Source organism: Akebia trifoliata, chromosome 8 (genome assembly GCF_017979445.1).
Source record: "Akebia trifoliata isolate Shusen 1 chromosome 8, ASM1797944v1, whole genome shotgun sequence".
In the NCBI taxonomy this organism is placed as follows: Eukaryota; Viridiplantae; Streptophyta; class Magnoliopsida; order Ranunculales; family Lardizabalaceae; genus Akebia; species Akebia trifoliata.
Window position 1 is genome coordinate 2887702 of NC_141382.1, and position 20986 is coordinate 2908687.

Consider the following 20986-nt stretch of genomic DNA (forward strand, 5'->3'; position numbering starts at 1 on the left):
ATTTTCTATATTTTCTTCTTCATCATACCAGTCTAAAATAACACAAAATAGCGACCATGAGATTATATCCTACCTAATTTCACATTTTAATTATTTAAAAAAATCAAAAATATATTATTTAAACACATCAAATATTTATATATTTTTATTTATTAGTTGAAAATCTAATTGTAAAATAAAGGCAAGGGAAGGGAACCAATCAGGACTCTGGATTTTTAATGAGTCGCGGTGAGTGATGGGGTTTACCGTTGTCACATCAACCGTACAAATCTCATTCATCATTAGTGATTTTTAATTTAATATGTAGATCACAACAAATATTGATGGTGATAGAGATCTTTTAATTAGAATAACGTTAAACAGTAGCATATTGGATGCACCTTATCTGGTTGAAACCTCAAGTACGTGAATAGTTGGTAGATACAATTTGTGGGCCACATATCTAGAAGAGAGTTGTCGTTACTTTTTGGCCAGCTTGCGCACACCGCGCTTGATCTCGGGTATCCCCCAGTTAAATCACGAGAAAAACTTAATTTTTTTTTATTAAAAGAAAAGAGACTAACTTGAACACGTAACACGTTCCCAGATTATCTTTGACACTTGACTTTATGGTCTAAATCAGATTTTTAAATTAAATAAATAAAAACTCTTTTTTTTTTAACTTGATCAAAAGTTTTAAAAATGAATATTGATCTTAAATTTAAAGGAATGGATTTGTACAGATTCCTTCGATTCCGATAATAATAATCAAAATTAGAAATGAACATGTAGAGGAATGTGATAAAAATGAAGTCAATTGAGACAACTTGAAAACCCTTAAGAGTAAAATACTACAATTCATATGGAAGGCAATCGTGGGTTTTGTCAGCATGGCTTAGATACACTTAATAGGAGAAAAGTAGTGCTATACTTAGACACCAAGTAGGACTAGCAATTACGAGAAAAGTCCATTCATTTTTCATTTATTTTTTACTTTTTTGCAGGGAGGGAGGAGGGGGACACACCCTTCTTACCCCCCCCCCCCCCCCGCCTTACAAAATCGTAGATCATTTGTCTCGTGATACATAAGAAAAAGATTTATGATTCTACATATCCTAAGATAAAAGATCTACGATTCTGTGTTGGGAAAGTAAAAGGCGAATGTCAGAAGAGGTATTGGGGATGTGGCGCGGCTGCGTCAAAAAATTCATTATTCTAGATCAAAGTCAAAAACTTGGAATAATTAGTAGTTCATTTTCACTTAATCCAACAATTCACTTATTAATTATGGATTATTGGAAAAACACATTTTATTTAATAGTCCTTCACCTAAAACAAGCCAAAACACGTGGGAGAAAAGTGATGTCTACGAGGAGTCCAACTTTGAAGCGGGCAGGCCCCTTCAAAATTTTTGAGGAACATTCCCTGTTCCAATACACGTGGCATTTTTATTTATTTCACACCCCTACATTTTCATCAATATTCAAAATACCTCCTTGGAAATGCCACGTATAATCTAAAGGAGAGGGTTCTACACTTACACCAAAATCCGCTTCAAAGTTTTTTTTTTTTTTTTTACTATAAGTAGTAGAAGTTAGAAGCCCAGCTCCTGATACAACCAGGGAAAAAAAGTGGGCTTGACCAGACCACCGATGTTGACAAGGAATAGAATAAGATCCAAATATACATGAAGTTATAATGATATTTTTACTTATTTCTTCTGAAAAATCCAAATAATAGTAATAGTTTTCCTGTAACTTGTCGACTAGGACGTGTACCTAACCAAAATGAGACCGATTACTGCATATCGGGTCCGCCTTTTTTCCATTCCAAATAAACTAAAGTGTCCAAACAATTAGGATTACTATATTAGTAATTCATATTCCCTTGGTACAACATTCAACCAAAACCCTAAATCTTTGGGATAAGGCTTCAACAACAATGATGACAACATAATGAAAGAGATGTATTTCTAAAGTTTGAAAGTATATAAAGTAGGAAGTGTTCCAAAAATAACATTTTTTTATTATAAATTTATAGAAAGGCAAACCAACCAATGACCATGACCCATTATAATCAAACAATATTTATTTTTGAATGTTCTGAGAAAGTGGTGGCCTGATCAGCTATGTGAATGTTCCCAATCAATGGGTTTGGAATCTTTGGATATCAAAAAGTACTACTTGTGTTAAGGTGCATATAGAGGGGGCTCGTGAAGTTCATATATTCCCCAATAAATAAATCAATAGCTGCAAATGATCCATAAACATAGACTATGCACACCTGACATATATATTGTGGTTGGAAAGAAACTTGCCTCTGATGCAATCTAATCCAATTTATCTCGAGACTTGATGCCAGTTTGAGCTGCACCAGTTCCATGGCTAGGTCAAGAGGATCAGGAGCTGCCCTTACATGGATTCTTATCTGTCGAAACCAATTCGCAGTAGTTTCAGCCACTATAACTCAATTAAATCCAATGTATAATAACCTGAATCACCTAATACGACCTTGCAGTATTAACTACTTGAGGGCTGGTACCGTACCTCTGCCATCCACTACACTCTTTCCTTCACAACTGTTGTTTTGAGCCCTTCACTGTTCCACTCTAAAACTATGCTCTCCTTGTGAACTGACCTTCTACAAGAGTTCGAGTTGGGGAAGTCGAATGCACATCTCTGTGGCTTACATCTAGCTATTTTCACAGTACTCAAGAAGCACCTATCAGCAAACTGGATTGATATAAAACTGTTTCAGATTAACATTTTTCATCTTAATTTGATTTTCTGACATGAGAAATGTATAGACATACCCTCTAAAATACGGGTCTCGTTAACATGTGCCCTAAGGGCAGTTAAAGTGCAATAAATACACTTGGGAAATTGTATTTTGTATAAAAAATGCCCTTAAAAATATATTTTTTAACCAAAATGCCCACACATGCTTATTCCCAAAGTGTGTGTATTGCACTTAGGGCACACGTTAACAAACCCCTAAAATATCACGAAATGCAGTAAACATGCAAGGGAACAGGATGGACCATTCAATGGATCCCACCAAGGAGACTGGTTAAGTGTGAGAGTGTGAGACCAAGTTAAAAATCAACTAAAGATGAAAACCAACTGAACTACAAAACTTTTTCCGGGTCAGTAGGCCAATCTTTTTTTGACTGTCCAAAATGAAATGGTGTTGTTAGTACAATTATCCGACCACATTGATTTGACCTAGAAAATCTCCTAGGTGGGGACCAACAAGTGTTCTATGGTTTGCTTTGCTTATAAATAACAGTTGCACTATATAAAAGGGGCAAACAGATTACTTACACTCGGACTGTCGAAGCCACCTTCGCTTGCATCACACAGATCCAATGCTACTTTTCTGAGCATAGGCATCTGTAATTATCATGAAAGGAATATAACTGATACTGAGTCATCCATGTTTGGTAGCCTGTTTGGGGGAAAAAAGAGAGCTAAACAGTGTAATCGATGCTGCAACTGACAAGCTCACCTTTGAAGCAGCATCAATAATGAATCTCCTCTGGATTCCACAGCCCTGTATTTTGTAATATATTTTTAGAAGGTATGACATAGCAATTCAGAAATAACTAAACTAGTGGGTATTTAAGGGTTGCCATATCCTACTACATACCCTTATGTCCAAGTCATATTGGTCTTTCTCCAAATCAAAACATTGCCTCAAGGCAAGATTTTAAACCTTGAGTAATATTATACTTCTACCAAATCTTAATTTGATCAGACGTGCATGCAATATAAAAGTGAATAAAAAAAACAACTCACAGTATGGCGCAGTGAGAGATCTTCCATGGCTTTGCAGTCAAAAATGGAGGTCACTCCATTTGATGTTAGTTCTCCACAGTCCTAACAAATAAAAGCATCACACTTTCAGGAAGTGGTTTGGTGTAGGGGGTGTGTATAGGATCATTGCAAAAAATCTTGGCCGCTCGATTACAATCTGTTTCCTTATGTTATCTCCCACGAACAAGGGGCATTTATTATGGTCGTCAAGTTCTTGAAGGTTCCTTTATGTTGATGAAACCATTGGTTTTAAGGTCATATCGAGTTATCTTGGAATGATGAGCAAATTTTGTAAAGAAAATCCCAACGACCATATTAATTCGAATTTTTTGGATCAAGTCCTTGGGAGGAGAACAGGTTTTGCAGACAAATGGAGAAATTGGATTTGCAAGTGTACTTCATCAGCTTATCTCTGCATCAATGAATGTGTCCCTTGCAGGTTATTTCAAAAGTGTAATAAGGTTAAGTCAAGGGAATCCATTGTCCCCTTTTAGTTCAACATAGTGTGGAGATTGGCAATACCAAAGGCTTCTATGTGGGTAAGGACAGCCGAGTAATCCCTCATCTCTAGTTTTCCAATGGCACTTTGTTTTTCAATGGTCCTTCCATCAATCCAATGAGATTTATGAGAGGTGTGTTGTGTTACTCTGATATGGTTCCAGGGCTTAGCATCAATCTTATTAAGGTAGAATTGTTGGGGTTGGGAGGTTGGAAATTAACACTTTATAACAGAATCTTTAGGTGCAATATTGACTTTCTTCAATATTGGAGTTTCAATATCTTCTTTAGAGAGTTGGAGTTTCAATATCTTCTCTGCTAGAAAGAGGCATCTTTGGACTATCCTTCCATTCGCCATTGCTTGGGGTCTTTGGAAAGAGCGTAACAACAGGGTGTTCCATAACAAGGAAAGCTTGCCTCATACGGTGATTTTAGAGACTCTGGGATTTCTTTTCTTCTGGTCAAAGATGAGTAAAGATTTTGAGGGATTGAACTTCCAAGACTTTATTTTTAATTGGGATATGGTTTGTGAACCATAGCCTCCCGTCGGGCGTGTTTTATTTTTTGTATTTTCTCTTTCTTGTTTTTATGGTTTTGTTTTTTGGGGGCTATCTCAGCCTCCTCTTATCCTTTTTCTTTCATTAATAAAATTTATATTTATCAAAAAAAATATTGACTTTCTTGCCTCTACTTCCCTTGGTCTTTAACTATACACTATCAAGAAATTTGGTTAGAAGTTGTCACCTTGGAGGTCTAGATGGTTTGCAAGTTGGTTTTGATCAAAAGCACCCTCGCCAATGTACTGTTTGACTAGATTTTTTTTTTCTTGATCCCAATTTCAAATTGTAAAAGAGCATCATAGAGTTTTTAAGGCACGACCAAGAGAATTAGTTTTCAATATCATTGGGCTAATTGGGAAGCCATTATTCCTCCCAAATACTGAAGTGTTTGGGCGTTAAAATAACATAATCACACATTTATATAGGAAAAGGTGGTGCATAGTACTTAAAATCATCCAAGCACTGCTAATGCGGCTATTAAGCTATTTCTTAGGAGAATTCATATTAAGAAGAGCAATTCTGCAAACATGTACTTGGCTCTTTTTGGTATGTGGTTTTGGAGATCTGGAATGAGTCTTCACGTCTATTGAGAAAGATAGTCAAGGTCAATATGGGTGCATGAACTTGGGATGGGAGAGTGGCCCGTCTCGAAATTCTTATGTGTGCAATACGTGGAAAGGTATGTTAAACTTGCAAATGAAGTATTCAAAAGACATCAATTTCAAGGCTGGAAGGCGAAATAGAGTTTACTTTTGGGAATACAAATGTTGTGGCAAATCCCCTTTCAAAGAAGCCTTCTCGTATCTATATGCTCTTTCCCACAAAAGCCGTGATTTGTGCAGAATTTTGCAATCTTGGATAGTGGATATCACTTGGGATTTTGGATAAAGAAGCAACTTCAACAGTTGGGAGATTAATATAGTTCTTCATTCCTTACTAGAATTATCGAATTCCTCAAGTCCCCCCCTTTTCAATGGATAGAGGAAAAGGAATTGGGTTATGGAATCGAGATGGTACTTTCATAGTCAGATGTCAAATCCATTTACAAGACAATGAACAACTTTTATGAGGAGATAACGATGAACAACTTTTCATCCCTCCCTATCAACTAGAAATTAAAAAGGAAAATCAAATTAAAGATGAACAATTTTCATGTGAAAATCAAGAGCTCAGTTATCCCTTGGCCCAAGCAATCTAAAATTTCTTTCTTCTCTATGTTCAAATCAGTCTTAGAGGTTTGTCAAGTATGGTTCATTTTCACCTTTTCAATGAGAAGGCACCTTCTTTGTAAAAAGATTCTGTTCACAATTTGTTAGGATAAATCAGAAGAGAGGAATCAAAGGGTGTCTGAGGGCAAAGAAAAAGACTTGATCATCATTATCAAAATCAAAGCCTTGATGTCCAAGTGGTCCTCCCTTTTCAAGGGACGTCAAGTGCTTGATTTTCAAATTGCATCTCCTCACTAGGTGGGTGGGTGGGTGCGTGGGTGTGTTTTGGGTGGGTGTCTGTGGTGGGTGGGTGGGTGGGGGGGGGGGGGGGGTGTTCTAAGCCTTTTTTGTATCTTTTTCCAATGTTCTCTAGGCACCTCATCTTGACAACTTGGGCTTTTTGCACTTTATTCTTTGTTTACTTTCTTTCTTCTCCTATAATTGAAAGTGGGCTTTTGGTCCCAGGTATGTGGTATTACCACTCACAAACTTTACGAACCTACCAAGTTGGCACCTTCTTTCTTGCACAGTATTTCCTGATTGATAGTTACTCGTTGTCCTAACCAAGTTACATTTTATAGAAATACTGAATCAACCCCAATTTTTTGGATAAATGTGATTTCTACTAGTCAATATTGGAAGGAGAAAATGTTAATAGCATAGTTTCACCACATCTACACGTACTCAACAAATCTTAAACAGCTGTGCGAATAATTAACTAAATAGTGTATCACTTATCTTTTACTCACATTTGGCTGGAACTCGTGAACAGAACTTTAGGGGGGAAAAGTGAACAAACCTCCAAATGAATCAAAATCAAGCCCGGCCAACCACATGAAATTATCTGTTGAGAATCTGCAAACAAGATAAGCCCTTGAGAAATAGAGCGCACATACCATTCATTGCTTTGGTACTTAAGAGAGAGAGACTATTTTAGGCAGAAGTAAAAGAACAAAAGGCTTTAAGAAGAAAGCAATTTGCATCATGTGCTTGTGATTTCTTTAAATATAATAAGAGAAAAAGAATACATTTTCTTATAGAGAACATGCAGAAGAGTTATCCTGCATGTAAAATAAATGATTGATATATAAGATTGCAGACCTGAATTGAGGAGTGTGCATCCCGATAATGAGAGCTCAATCAAATTTGCACAGTTCTGAGTTAGAATAAACAAATCATCATTTGTAATCCATGGAGTCACTCTTTCTAGCCTCAATTTCCTTAAGTTTGGCATATTGAGGTGGAAGCTTATTGAAGACAAGTCTCCAAGGCAGTAGCACAGACCTAACACTTGTAAATGCCTCAAGGATTCCACGGTATTTTTCACAATACAATCAGAAATTACCTGTTAAGACCATTAATCATAATGTTGAGAAACAAGCATTTTACAAAAGTGAAGATTGTTAAAATATAGGCAAGTAATAGGTCCAGTTGGGTAGACCCTAAGGATGATCTAGCATCAGCACCATCTCAAAAGTGGTCTACATACAAGGGATTAAATTCCAGCATTGATCATTTAACCAGCCCCAGCGGGATCTCCCACACCACAAATGATTGTAATCACAAGCTCAGTCCATTCTTTTATAGTGTCTTAAGTGCGGTAATGAATGGTTATGATCGTTTCATCCATCATTTTAGGCGTGATAAGTATCTTGTGTCAGTCATCAATTAGTAGTCCAGACTCCCCTGATTGTGCACCACATGTACCAATCAACCAGTGGTGTGTCGTCCTTAGGGTCTATCCTACATGGACTTGGATCTACTCTTCAAAATTACCTGAAAATTAAGAACCACGGACTCTAGCAAAGGACAAATATTAGGTAGAAGCATGAGTGCAGAATGGCTTAATGATGCACCAATACCCACTGTTATGGCTCTTAGTGAACTGATTGCAGGTCTCAAATTTTCTAGTGATAAAGATGAAAATCCCCATCCAAATGCCACGTCTTCCAAGATACATGTTCTGCCTATCTCAACATATAGTTCTTCACCCTTGGAGCAACCACAGTATGATAAAACTTTGCAAGGAAGTGCACTCCCTTCAAGGTTACTTTCACGGTAGCACAAGTTCCTACAGCCTCTTGATTTAAGAACCTTCAAACCAGGATTTCTTCTGATGATGTGAGATAAAGCAGCTCCAGAGACCTGTGATTCCATGAGTATAACCATACAAGTTTTTTTTTTTTGGAATGATAAGGGAATAAAAAGATAATTCAAACAAGAGGAAGGTCAAGTTGACCTCCCCGAGGAAAAAAACTAAAAAGAGGAAACAAACAAACAAGGAAATTCAATACTACAAATGTTTCCCCAACGGACCAAAAAGTGCTCAAAAAACACTGGCATTGTATATATTTAATGGTATTTGAATATCTTGGTTCCAATAACCTGAACATGCGCCGAAATCAAATATTTATTCCTCGGAAGAATACTTGCATCTCAGGAAAGGAAAGCAAGAAGGCCCCATTCTCCCTGACTACATGTGCCACACATACAGGTAGGGACCCAAGACCTGATGGCTAAAGGATGTCGAACTATGGGGTTGAGGAGGAGGTTATGTTTGTTGTTATAATACTCTGATGTTTAAGTAGTCTAGGCTTTTTCTAGTTAGTTCTTTGAAGATGTTGTCTACAAAAGGATTAACTTATCAAAAAACGGGGGGGGGGGGGGGGGGGGGGGGGGGGGGGGGGGGGGGTAAGTTTTTTTTTTTTGGTTATATTGTGCAAACAATGCCACCATCAATAGACGAAGTTCATCTTGTTCTTTGTTGTTTTAGCTTGTTTAATTTGTAGTATCTCCTCTTTGTTATTATAAAATTATAATCATGAAAAACATACCTTGGTCTCAGAAACATCAAGCCACTCTAAGGAAGAACCCAAGAAATTATAGAGAGCATCATCAAAAAGGAGAGTCCCCCTCAAGCAAAGACTTTTTAGCAAGTAAGTGTGAGACATAAGCTGTAACAGAGATGTTACATCAACACCTGCCAAAGAAAAAATGATACATCATACATATGTATAGGATCATATAATAAGGAAATCTGAGGCAAGGGAGTCCTCAGGCATCTATAACTTATTTTTGTGTTTTTCTTAAATTCTGAGTGGAAATCTGATTCATTATATATATTCCCAGAACTTGTATTTTAAATTCTCAAAAATATTGCCAGAATTCCAAAAAATAGCAAGATCTTTGTTTCCTCTTTTGTATGCAATATCAAAATATTTGAGGAAGATCATTCCTAATAGGTTCACCACATTGGGATGAGATCATGAAAAGGAGAAAGTTTCACTCACTCTTGCAGCCACCAATATGCAGCTTTTGAAGTCTAAAGGCCAATGAGGCTGAATGCTTCTGTTCATGATGCACTCCCAGGAAACTATCCGAAGAAGGAAAATCAGAACAAAGAGCTAGAATTGAATTCGCCCCAAAATATGTATCGGAAACAACTATTGAATGTAGGTTCACACATTTGCATATAAGTTTGGAAATGCCCACATCGGTTACTGAAGTACACCCTTTAAGGTTCAGGTAAGATAAGGAATCAGACAATACCAAGAGAGTTATGAGGTCCACATCTGCATAAGCATGAAAAAGACAGCTCAGTAGGATTGTGAATGAAATAAAGAAATGCCACTTAAATACAAGAAACAGCATTAAGATCTTACAAAAAGCTAAAGAAAATATCTAAAGGTCTATAAAATATTTGATGCAAGATATCAGCCTACATGGCTTATGAAATTCCTCCTCACATTTGGTCGTATTCTTCATTATACGAAAGAAACAATAGATTGAATGGTTGCCCATATGAAAGGATGAATTCTGGTCTAAAACATATCCTACCCAGTATATCAGAACTCAAAAAAGTGGCTGTCCCAACCCCAGAAGCCTGTGTGTGTGTGTGTGTGTGGCTATGGCATTTAAACCTGTTTACCAATTACCCAACAAGGACTTATCTTTGTCTGAAAGCTACAAATATACAACCAACCTCAGTATTCAAATACAAGGAATGATCGAGAACAATATCTGGCAAATATATCTCCTTACCTTTGATGTCCCTTCGGCCTTCCAATGTGAGTTTTGTGATCTTTGATGACAACAGTCTTTCTTTCAACATCCCATATGATGCAAGATCTACATCTTGGTACCCATCAAAACTAGTCGATATTATCGATACTTGTGTTGGTATTGCAGGACTAATATCAACAGTTAAGTCAACTTCACTGACTAGAGGGCACTTTTGTACCAAGTGAAACAGAGCCTTCATCTTGAAGTGCAAACAGTAAGAAGCTTTCAATATTCTCAATGATGGGAATGACTTACAAAAACCCTTGACAGCAGCTTCAAGATGTACCCTTGGACACTTGGAGAGGTCCACCTCATGTACTGCTTCAAACAATGAGGTTGGGAATAAATTCTTTGGGATTGGATATTGATCCGCATCAAGACGCTCGAGCTCCATCTGAAACTTGATAATTCTCTTTCTTGATGTGGGGTCCATGTCATATGAACAAGGAAGCACAAAGCAGAGCAGAAGAGCTGACGTCATCTGTGGACACCCTGAAAGATCGATTCTCTGGAGATAGGGAGAAAAAAAAAACTGAGTTTTACATGCCTCAAACGTATGCAGCAGAGATGAGTTGAACAACTGCAAAGTGCAAACTACGAAAGTGAAAATCAGCCATCCTTTTCAACTACTGGCCTGATCTTATAAAGATGATAAATAGAATGAACAATTTTTTGGAAAAGGCTAGAGGAGATTTATCAAATGAACTGCTACCATGCATGAAGCTTTCAAGAACTAGTTTTCCAGCTCTTTACCCACCTACAATGTATCATTGAAAAAACCCAATGTCATCACTCTTCTTTTGAACGACTCACTATATTCTTTATGAAAGTTCAAAAGAATGCAATTTATTCAATGGTGATGACAACCCACATGCAGGACCTCTTTCATGGGAAGACTCGACTAATGATAGGTTGCAGCTACCCAAAAATGTGCAACAGATGTACTCGTATACCAATGGTAGCAGAATTTTCATCTCAAGGGATATTTTCCTGCATGTTGTGCTGCAATGATAGTTTGCACTGCAAGTAATTCCATGGCTGATAATGGTCGATAAACAATCAAGCAACTAATTGTGAAGCATCTGATTTTGATGCTGGCCATAGCATAAATCACATGTTGAGAGGGGTCATATCTTTGGGGTGTCGAGCATGCGTCTTCAACCTTTCCACTGGGCTCGTTGAGCGCCAGTTGTAGGCAATGTTTTCAATCCAATGGAGTGGGAGGCCCGATATAGTGTCAGCTGCTGAGGAGGGGGTCATGGATTTGATACTGGGCCGGTTCAGGCCTAAAGATTGCAGCTTGTTCGAGCAGCTTGAATCAGAGGTCCAGTTTAGAGATTGTTGGGGGACCAAAAATTCTGGACCGAGTACGAGTAGGGTGGGGATGTTATGGAGTTCACAGATATGATTTCTTCATAGGTGGAGATGGGAAGCAAGTGTAATTGGTTTGTTGCAGTTGAGGTTGTGCACTAGGCATAGTGATTGTTGGGTGGAGGAGCTCCCCGATAGCCCTCGATGGCCACTCAACCAAGTCAATCTTTCAGGGGCCTCTTCCTGTGGCAATGTAGTTATAACTCTTTGTTTTTGGCTGTTTGGTTCCTACTTTAATCTTCATTTGGATGGTCAGCTCGACCTCCTTTCTCCTTTTCTAATGAATCTTTCCTAAGAAAGAAGAAACCTTAAAACGGTTCGATGTCATGGGTCATGAGAAATTATGCCACTATCCCACACCATAATATATATGTTGAAGAACATTATATGAAAGTAAACTAAAGAAATGAAGTGAAAGTAATGGAAAATAAAATAATGGCTTGCCAGGAACTTATAAAAAAACACACCCGAAAGAGGAATTGTTGAGAGGAAATATCAGAGAAAGATAAAAAAAATGGAATGTAAGAGGACAAATGATTGTTTTCAAGGACACTAGTAAAATATCACAACCAGAGAAGAACAGTTAAGAGGAAAACCTTGGTATAATCTGTTAAGCGGATTCTGACGTTATGATAGCCATCATCTCTTAACATGCCCACTAAGCTCATGGACGTATCTCTTATTAGACCAAAGATGGCACTAATGCTCTCAACTGCAAGCTCTGAAAAGGAGCAACTCCTTTTCTTTCCTATAAACATGAACCTGATTTACGCAATTGTTGATGGATTTGAGAAAGAAACAAACTGGCATAAGTATAATTTGTTCACGGTGAGTAAAACGGTAATACCTGCAGCAAACCAAAGAGGCAAAAGGCTAACTCGAACCTGTTCAATAAATAACTAGAACGTCAGTACCAACAAGGCAGGTCTCCTTGACCTCCTTTTTCTTCAATAAATAAAGTTACACTTATCAGGGGGGAACCAAAACTGTTCAACACAGCAAAAAAATTACTTTTCAAGACAAAGTTAGTTAATTAGAAACATGCAATTCTTTTAACCGGAAAATCACACTTAGTGGGTCTACATATATATATTATGTTAGAATTAACACCAATGGTAGACCGAGCAATGCTAAGAGGGCATATTTTGCCATCCATGATTAAAAAGAAAATGGTCTAAATACAGGATAGTAGTCATTTCATAAAAATTGAAAAAAGATGGAGAAATTTTGGGAAAGGACCGATAAGAATTTGTCAAGATTCGCTTCTTTTTTCCCAGCCATTATGAAATGACTGAAGTACACCAGCGTATGAGAAATCCTTCAATACAGGGTATAAAAGTGAAGTAAAGATTAAGAAGTAGTCAAACTAGAGTTTTTAATATTTTGGAAAGCTCTATTCAGCAAGTAATAGCACCACAATATAGTTCAAAATATGTAATGGACTCTATACTTTTAAATGTAAGCTATAAAATGTCTCTCCTATACCTTTTTTAGAATGTCAATGTAGTCATCCTTAATGCTGGTAGAAGAACATTCCAACTGCGTTGTGTTTCTCTCCAGCCAAACTAGAAGTGCTTCAACGAGATCCTTCTCGCTACGAAAAAACACTAAGAAATCAGAATCCATATATTATTAGATAAATGAATCAGGTTACCATCGTGAATGAAAAACTAACCTGTCCACTGTCAAATGAGGGTGTTCTACGCAACAATGTAATAAATTATAAGGAACATCAACAAAAGAACTACAGGATATAGCCCACATCTGCAGGGGGAAAACTAACATCCATTAGCTTCTATTATTTTATTGAAAGAAGTGCCAAATTCAAAATATAAAATAAAAATTCACTTAACAAATGTGATCATGAAACACTTGCAATGCACCTCCATCATACACTTGAAAGTCCAGCAAATGAAAATTTCAAAACACAAAAGACAAATTTCAGAGTGCCATTCCAATATTTCTACCTTGACACAGGCTAAGCAGTCCTGTGCCGAACAATATCACATGAAAAGGGATAGAAATGTCCAAAAAACAATAACGATAGTTGAAAACATTAAAACAACAAAAACAAAGAAAATAAGCAGAAATCTTGAGAAGAAGCCAATTTAATAATTGCCAGTCTCAAATAGGGATGAGTTAAGCACGCAAATATTGAATAAACTTCTGTGTTTTGTGTAAATCTAATTGTGAATCCGCTAACCATATCCTCATGCATTCCCTCATCTCATTTGGTCTCAATTTATGAGCCTCTTTTGCATCCACTGGATCTTTTCTAGATCAATAACTTGACTTTTTCAGAGTCAGGAGACTTTGGCTTACATACATAGAGAAAGAATTTTTTTTTTTTTTTTGATACGTATAATTTAATTAAACCAGAATATTTATGAGAAAAGGAATTTTATGGACCTTATTCCCTTTTCTAGTTTGTTGAGGCATCTGGAACCAAAGGAATAGCCAGGTTTTATTGGAAAGGAAAAATTTGTCCAAGAAGTCTCTATTAGCCTATTAGCATCATTGAGCCATCTTCTAATTGGTGTAAAGCTGATGAGGATTTTAAAAGATTATGTTTTAAGGATTCCCAATTTAGATGGGATCTTGCTTATAAAGAAATCTCATAGATATTAGGTTTATGTGGTTAAGAGTGGTACCATTTATTTATTTTTCAATTGTAATAGGTCCAAAGAACTCCTATCTTTGTTGGATTGGTAGAAATCTTTTTGTCAAAAATACCAAGAAAAGATGAATCCTTCTGGGACAAGACTTCATCTCAAATGAAAGGAAGATTTGACCCTCTATCAAATTGTATTTCCATGTATGCCCTTGTGCCAATATAAATGTTTCATTTTGCACTCCTTTATTCCAGTTCATTCTAAATCAATTGTGTATATTTACAAATTTGAAAATAAAAAAGTAGTAAGTTAATATATATATATATATAACCAAGTATCTTATTTCAAAATGAATGCACCAATATGAAATATGCTTCTCCTTTATTCTAAATTACATACCCATATCCAGATACACAATAGCATCTAAAGTCACAACATTCCAAGTGCAATGCACATATCTTTAAAGCAATCATGCAATTATACATTCCATTTTTAAAATAATTAAAAACAGACTACATTGGGTTAATGCCCAAACGAAAGCAAAAAAATAGAAGTAAAGTACCTACAAAGTTCCGTGCAAGATATGGTGTGCATAGCTCTGGAATGAAGCCGATTGCTGCCACATATTCCCATTCCAACTATCAAACAAGAGGCCTTATTATCCATAAATAAAAATACTTTGGCTTAATGTAACATTCCCATAGAAAGTGGCCGGAAATCAAAGTGTTATCTTGAAAAAGGTCTTTTTCTTGCCATTTGGTATAAAAAGGAAATGGGCTGGAATGGAAAAGGCATTTCTCAAATGGGATTAATATAATGGAAAATGGCTCCTTTTAAAAATCAGAGGCAATCTTTTTCCATCGACTAAAACCCTCTCTCCCCCTCACTCTCAGCCTGTGAGGAAACCTTCCCTCTTTTTCTTTTTCTTTTTTCCTTATCTTTCCTTTTTATCTCTCATGTACATAACCCACAAAAAATGAATATTGCGTGAAGGTCAAATTTAGGAAACGTAGAAGCCTTGGTGCATTGTTAAACGAAAGAAAAAAAAGAAAAGTGATTCAAGGAAATCTATTACATGGACAACTCCTTTTCAAGAAAAAATTGCTTCTTACGAAACACATACATTCCATTGTGTTCCAAAAAGTAAAGAGAGCTCACCATGCTCCAAACCAAATCTCCAAAATTCAATTAGAGCATCTAATGGTATTTTAAGAGAAGAAAGCTCCCTAGTAGAGGTTGCATCATAAAGCCATGCCTTGCAGTCCAACAAAAGAGCCTCCACGCCAAAAAATAGTGCACCCTAAAAATCTTACATGAGAATTTTATAAAAGTGTAATATGTGGGAAAAAAATCAATTTATTTTAATTGCATTGTTCATGCAGGTATTCACAAAACAATATACAAAATTGCAAAAGAAAAAGATTGCAAATGAATTCACAATTGTATTTTCTGGATGTAAATGCCCTAAATCAAATAGTAAATCAAAAGGAGCAACTGAGTATGAGAATATGGTGCACTTCCTTAAAATGAAAGGAAATGGAAATAAATTAAGACTGCGCTGCAAGGGTGTCAGAATGTGAGCACTCATCATCACGGGTGGATAAACCTGATCATGGGAGCTTGAAGCTCTTATCTTCAAAAAGATAATTTTCAACAATAATATAAACTAAAAAACTGTCAACCCAAAAAAGAGGCTTTTGTAGAAGGGAAAATATACTTGGCTGTTTACAACTAACATATCTCCCAGCCCCCACCCAATTGGAAAATGATCTTTTATTGGAAAAAGAAGTAACGTAGCTCCATTGCAAATGAAAAATTCCCAAGATGTTTCTAACAACAAAACCCCACCCCTATATGCCCTTCTTCTTTCTTCTTAAGGTCCTTGTCTCCTTTTGGTCCAAGTTTGACACCAATTCATGAAAAAAGGTATTTTGGTCTTCTTCTTCTTTTTTTTCTTTTTTTGATCAGAGGTATCTTCTGCTTCATTGCCCATTGGCGACGGAGGTGTGGGGGTATTTTTTGGGTCATTTTTGGTGTCATCTGGTGTGTTCCATGCTCAGTAAGAAGTTTCTTCGAGGCATGGCGAACTTTGGGTGCCTCCTTTGCAGGGGGTAGAGTAGATCTTATAGTCCCTCACTCCGTTTGCGGTTTGTTGGAGCATTTGGAAATAAAAGAATTGTCGTGTGTTTGAAGGGAAGGAGGTTTCATTATAGGATATTGTAGCATCTGTAAAAGGGTTCTTTCTTCTAGGTGTAAAGTTTTTTTAGATTTCAATGGAGTCTTATTTGATGCCTTCATGGGGAGGTGGGATTGGGTTTGTAATTTGTAATCTGCATCGGGTTTGTGGTTTTTTCACTTTTGTAATTTTTTTGGTCACCTCAATCATGTTTTAATACAATTGTATTTAACTATCAAAAAAAATCAAGACTTTTGTATTATGCTCGTTCAAAAGGTAGTCTGTGCATCCATTAAACTTTCCCAATCAATGAGTCAATGAACCATGTGGATGATTGTACCAAGTTTCATTATATTCCCTTCTTACAGAATTTGTAAATTTAAAATACCTTATATACTTGTTTATATATAAAATATATTAGGTTTAAAGTACAACCTTCAATCAAAGGAAATGTTGCATCCAATAATGTGGGAAAAACATTAAAACTTTCTTGAGGAGTAATATCAAGTCCTCGCCATTTCAAAGCATTAAAAGGCAATCTAACCAAGTACTTATTGAGAAAGAGATAATTCTTACCTCCAAAAGCGAGAGGAAATTATGTGATGTAATATTCAACGGACAGCCGTAAATAGACTTCAGAACATCAATAGTAGTCTCCAGATTCCACTGAATTGAAATATTGTCTAAGCGTGATTCACTGCCGGAACAAAAGACACATAACCAACGGTTTATTAAGTAGATATCCACACAGTTCAGAAGCATCCATAATTAAGAAACCATGAAGAGTGATTATAATGGTTTGAAAACTCATTCTATCTCGTCTCACCCCCCCCCCCCAACCGATACCCAGTTGACTCATCCAAGTTATCTCATCTCAAATAAAATAAATCATTTAGTTCAGTTTATAATTATTAATTTACTAGTAGGTGGCATGTGCAAACGCACATGTATAAAAAAAATTAGAATTTATGCATGATTAATAATGTGTATAATTACTTGAAAAAATATATATATATTTCAAAAAAAAATTAAAACTTATTTAATTTTAAATCAAGTTTTATCATTGAATATTGTACAGGACTTCTTGTCATTTGAAACATTAAGAAAGTGCTTTTAAAGATAACATAATAAGAAGATATTTTTGTAATTTTAGAAAACTAAAGTGTTCATAGGTGTCGTGGAACAGTAGTTTTATATTGTAAGAAGGCATTTTGTAATTTAAAATATAAACTAAGGCGATTGTAAGGATAACACAATAAAAGGTGTGATTCTGAAGATAATATAATAAAAGGTTATTTTTGTAATTTTAGAAGACTGATTAACGTAGTTATAGGGTCGTAGGGTTGTAATTTCATTCGTTTTGATGAAAATGACTTAACAATATTAAGGATAATTGTAAATGTGGGAGGTCATTTTTCGTCTTCCAATTTTGACCTCGAACCACGCTTACTTTGTCTTCTCTCATTATAATAGTATGTGTATATATAATAAAACACAATTGAGTTGCTACAGTTTTGTATTTTTTGAGGTTAGGATAAACATCCCCTCAACTATAGTTTTTGATATGACAGATGTCTCATCGACCTACACCACACTTTTTTAACTTTCCTCTTCACTCTCTCTCAGTTTATTATATCTCCTCTTTAACCCACTTTTTTTTTTCATATTTTACTCTCTTAACCTCAAAAAAATTTAATAATATCCTTCCAACCTTATTTTCTTCTGTTTTTATCCCCTTAACCCCCAATATATATGTTGGGTAGGGATCAAGAGGCAATCAAAATTTGACAACCTTTGTCCCATATAGATTAGAATTTTTCGGAATAGGCTAATTTTTTGTGAGGAAAAATCAGTCGGTCCATTCTAAAACTTCTAACCCCATCAAAAGCAGTAGACAAGTTAACGGTCTATGATTTTTCAATTTGTAAACCACTTTTAATGGCTTTACAAGTTTCAGAATGGTCTAATTTTTTGTGAGGATGGTCTCCTCACTGTAGAAATCATCCTCACAAAAATCAGCCATTTCTGAAACTTCTAACATATGGGACAAAGTTGTCAAATTTTGGTTATCTCCTGATCTAGTCCCTTATATTTTTTATGAAATAAGATGTTAAGAAGATGCTTAGTCACAATACCATAGAGAGTAAAATTTTAAATTATCAAAAAACAAAAGGTATTTTTATAAATAAAAAAAAATTACAAAGCCCAGTCGCTATTATCAAAATATCTAACGAGTCATCTCATATCATTGACGAGTGAATGTGGAGGACGATTCAAATCATGATTTTATATCTTGTCCGAGACCAAAATGACTCGCTCGAGTCATCTGGGTATCTCCATGAACGGGACGGATAGATAAAGCATATCACATGTGCAAAATCTCGCCAGACAAATTACATATCCCACTCGTTCAAGAATGATACGGATATGACTCAGTTCATACAACTCCAACTCGGTCTCCGACGGTATTTAAAACCATAATAATCAATTAAACATTACTTACAATAGTGAACTTTAATTAGTTTCACATTTACCTGAAATCTCCAGTGAGAAGACGACGAAAATAAGAAGATTCTTGGATAAGTCTGTAAATGAATTAAAAATGAGAACCGAAACTAAAATTAGTAAGGTTTCTGCGAAGATTCGAGTAAACAGAGATGAAATATGATAATTACAGATCCAATAAAACTGAAACAATTAGAAGATGAATAAATATTTGCCTTTTTCGATCTGCTTGAACTTTGATCATTTGAAATGTGAGAATTGAAGGGAGATTCCAGCAAGAGATGTCCGTAGTTGAGATGAAAATCTCGGTTTGGTTAATCTTAGGTTCCATCGAGTGAGGATCTCTCAATTCGAGAACCACGAGCATGTTGTTTGAGGTTGAAGCCATGAACGATTGATCGAAGCAAGTAGAGCTTTAGGTCTGAAGAGTGACGACTCGTTCGAAATTATCGAAATTGGAAAAGGTGACGACACCATAGCACGTGAAGGACGACTCTAATCTCAATCGACGTTTTGCTTGGAAGGGCAAGAATCGTGCAATTAGCGCCCACCATATCACGCTTTTAAAACTCGGTTTCGCGTCGCGTCGCGTCGCACCTCGTCCATGACGGATATCGAGTTGCCTCGGACGATACGTCTCGTTTCGCTTGAGTCGTCGCGTTTCGCCAGTGAGATAATGATTTTTATCCATTTAAATAATCTGACGAATAAGATGAAGTCCTTCACCTCATTTGGACTCAAACCCTTTGTTCTCTGGTTCATTTGGTTGAGAAAAAATAGCAAAACTCGATTTGGGGGTGAAAATGATAGGGTTTCAATCATGGAAAATTGGTAAAATTTGTTCGTCTTAAATATCTCAAACAAAATTTTTTATATCTCGTCTGAGATGTATTGTTTGTCTCACTAGATTAAAAAAATCTTGTTTGTCCGTCTTGTCCTTGCTTGATATCGAGACGACTCAAGCGAGTTTTGAAATCATGCACCATATATACTCATGGAACCCACTTGAGTGAAATCTTTTGAAAAATAATATTATAGTTATACCCTTATCTTATTACTCTATACACCATCCCAAACCATCTCATCATCTTCTCTATCCATTTTCTCACCGTGAACCTCTCTCTTTCTAATATTCTTACTATAAGTTTTTTTCTTCTTTGCATTTAGAAAAATTAAACAAAGGTTTTAAGTTTCAACTGGTGTTTCAAATTTCAACGAGGGTCTTCTCCTTCTTCAATATTCTTTCTTGATTTATTACCTAAAAAACCAATCAAATCGAAATCATTTGTGTGAAACCTCTAATTTGATATGCTAGTGTCTAATCATTATTGTAAAGTTCGATATGATTGCTCAATTGTTAACTGAGCTAAACCATTCCCACCGTCCTTATTTAAAAAAGAATATTCATATGTCCCTTAAAAAAAGAAGGGCGATAAAATGACTTTCTTTCGAGTGATTTGATTCGTCAATAGGGAACCATCCCAAAGCATAGGAAGTTGTTTTTTTGAATGTTATCGTTCAAGCATCTACTAATCGTATAAACAAAAAATCAGAACTAGCATACCAAATTGGAGATTTACACAATAAAGTTTTGTTCTAAGACCTTATTGAATCTATTTTGTAATGTTCGGTAAATTATAAAAACCTACTAAAAAAAAAAATCGTGTAAATCTTTGTATTTAATATGTCAATACATACCAAATTGATTTTGTAATGTTCGATAAGTACCTACCAAATTAGTTAAAACAACTTCAATTTAGAACCTATCGAAATTTATTTGATGCATTTTAAGATTTTAATAAGTGGACATAAAGAATTATGAAAAAATAGGTGAGTGGAACGAGTAATTGACCGTTGAGAACATATATGGTGAACTCGAGTGGCACGACTTAAAGGGAAAAATCTCTATCGTCATCGGCATCAACGCCACCATCCTCGATGCCACCGCTCTCTCTCTCTCTCATTATTATTTTGTTATTTTTCTTCCTATTTTTTTTCTCTCACCACCCCATCTCTGTCTAAATGGTTCATCTAAAAATTAAAATATTGGTTGGAGGGTGTATGAAAAATATAGTAAAAATAGATAGATTTTTAATTTTGTGAACTATTGTGAGAGCCTGGTTCACAAATTCCTTTGGTTTAAAGGTAAAAGTAGGGGCATTTGTGGGACGAAAAATTGGTGTTCACCAACTTCTGCATT

The 20986-nt window shown here is 35.9% G+C and overlaps 1 protein-coding gene across 1 annotated transcript in view; it reads right to left on the bottom strand.

The window, feature by feature from the left end:
- Window positions 1-19348, bottom strand: part of LOC147395456 (pleiotropic drug resistance protein 2-like) — a 35175-nt gene extending 15827 nt beyond the window's left edge. The window contains exons 1-20 of the mRNA XM_086452545.1: window positions 19002-19348; window positions 18816-18866; window positions 16858-16978; window positions 15264-15405; window positions 14672-14721; window positions 13169-13257; window positions 12979-13087; window positions 12341-12377; window positions 12090-12241; window positions 10102-10630; window positions 9351-9632; window positions 8895-9040; window positions 7837-8205; window positions 7162-7405; window positions 6860-6915; window positions 3777-3857; window positions 3487-3531; window positions 3303-3371; window positions 2539-2711; window positions 1763-1817 (exon numbers count right to left, since the gene is read on the bottom strand). Of these exons, the coding sequence (XP_086308671.1) occupies window positions 1763-1817; window positions 2539-2711; window positions 3303-3371; window positions 3487-3531; window positions 3777-3857; window positions 6860-6915; window positions 7162-7405; window positions 7837-8205; window positions 8895-9040; window positions 9351-9632; window positions 10102-10630; window positions 12090-12241; window positions 12341-12377; window positions 12979-13087; window positions 13169-13257; window positions 14672-14721; window positions 15264-15405; window positions 16858-16978; window positions 18816-18866; window positions 19002-19174 (2973 nt within the window). The 5' untranslated portion in view covers window positions 19175-19348. The remainder of the gene's footprint in view (window positions 1-1762; window positions 1818-2538; window positions 2712-3302; window positions 3372-3486; window positions 3532-3776; window positions 3858-6859; window positions 6916-7161; window positions 7406-7836; window positions 8206-8894; window positions 9041-9350; window positions 9633-10101; window positions 10631-12089; window positions 12242-12340; window positions 12378-12978; window positions 13088-13168; window positions 13258-14671; window positions 14722-15263; window positions 15406-16857; window positions 16979-18815; window positions 18867-19001) is intronic.
- Window positions 19349-20986: the final 1638 nt, after the last annotated feature.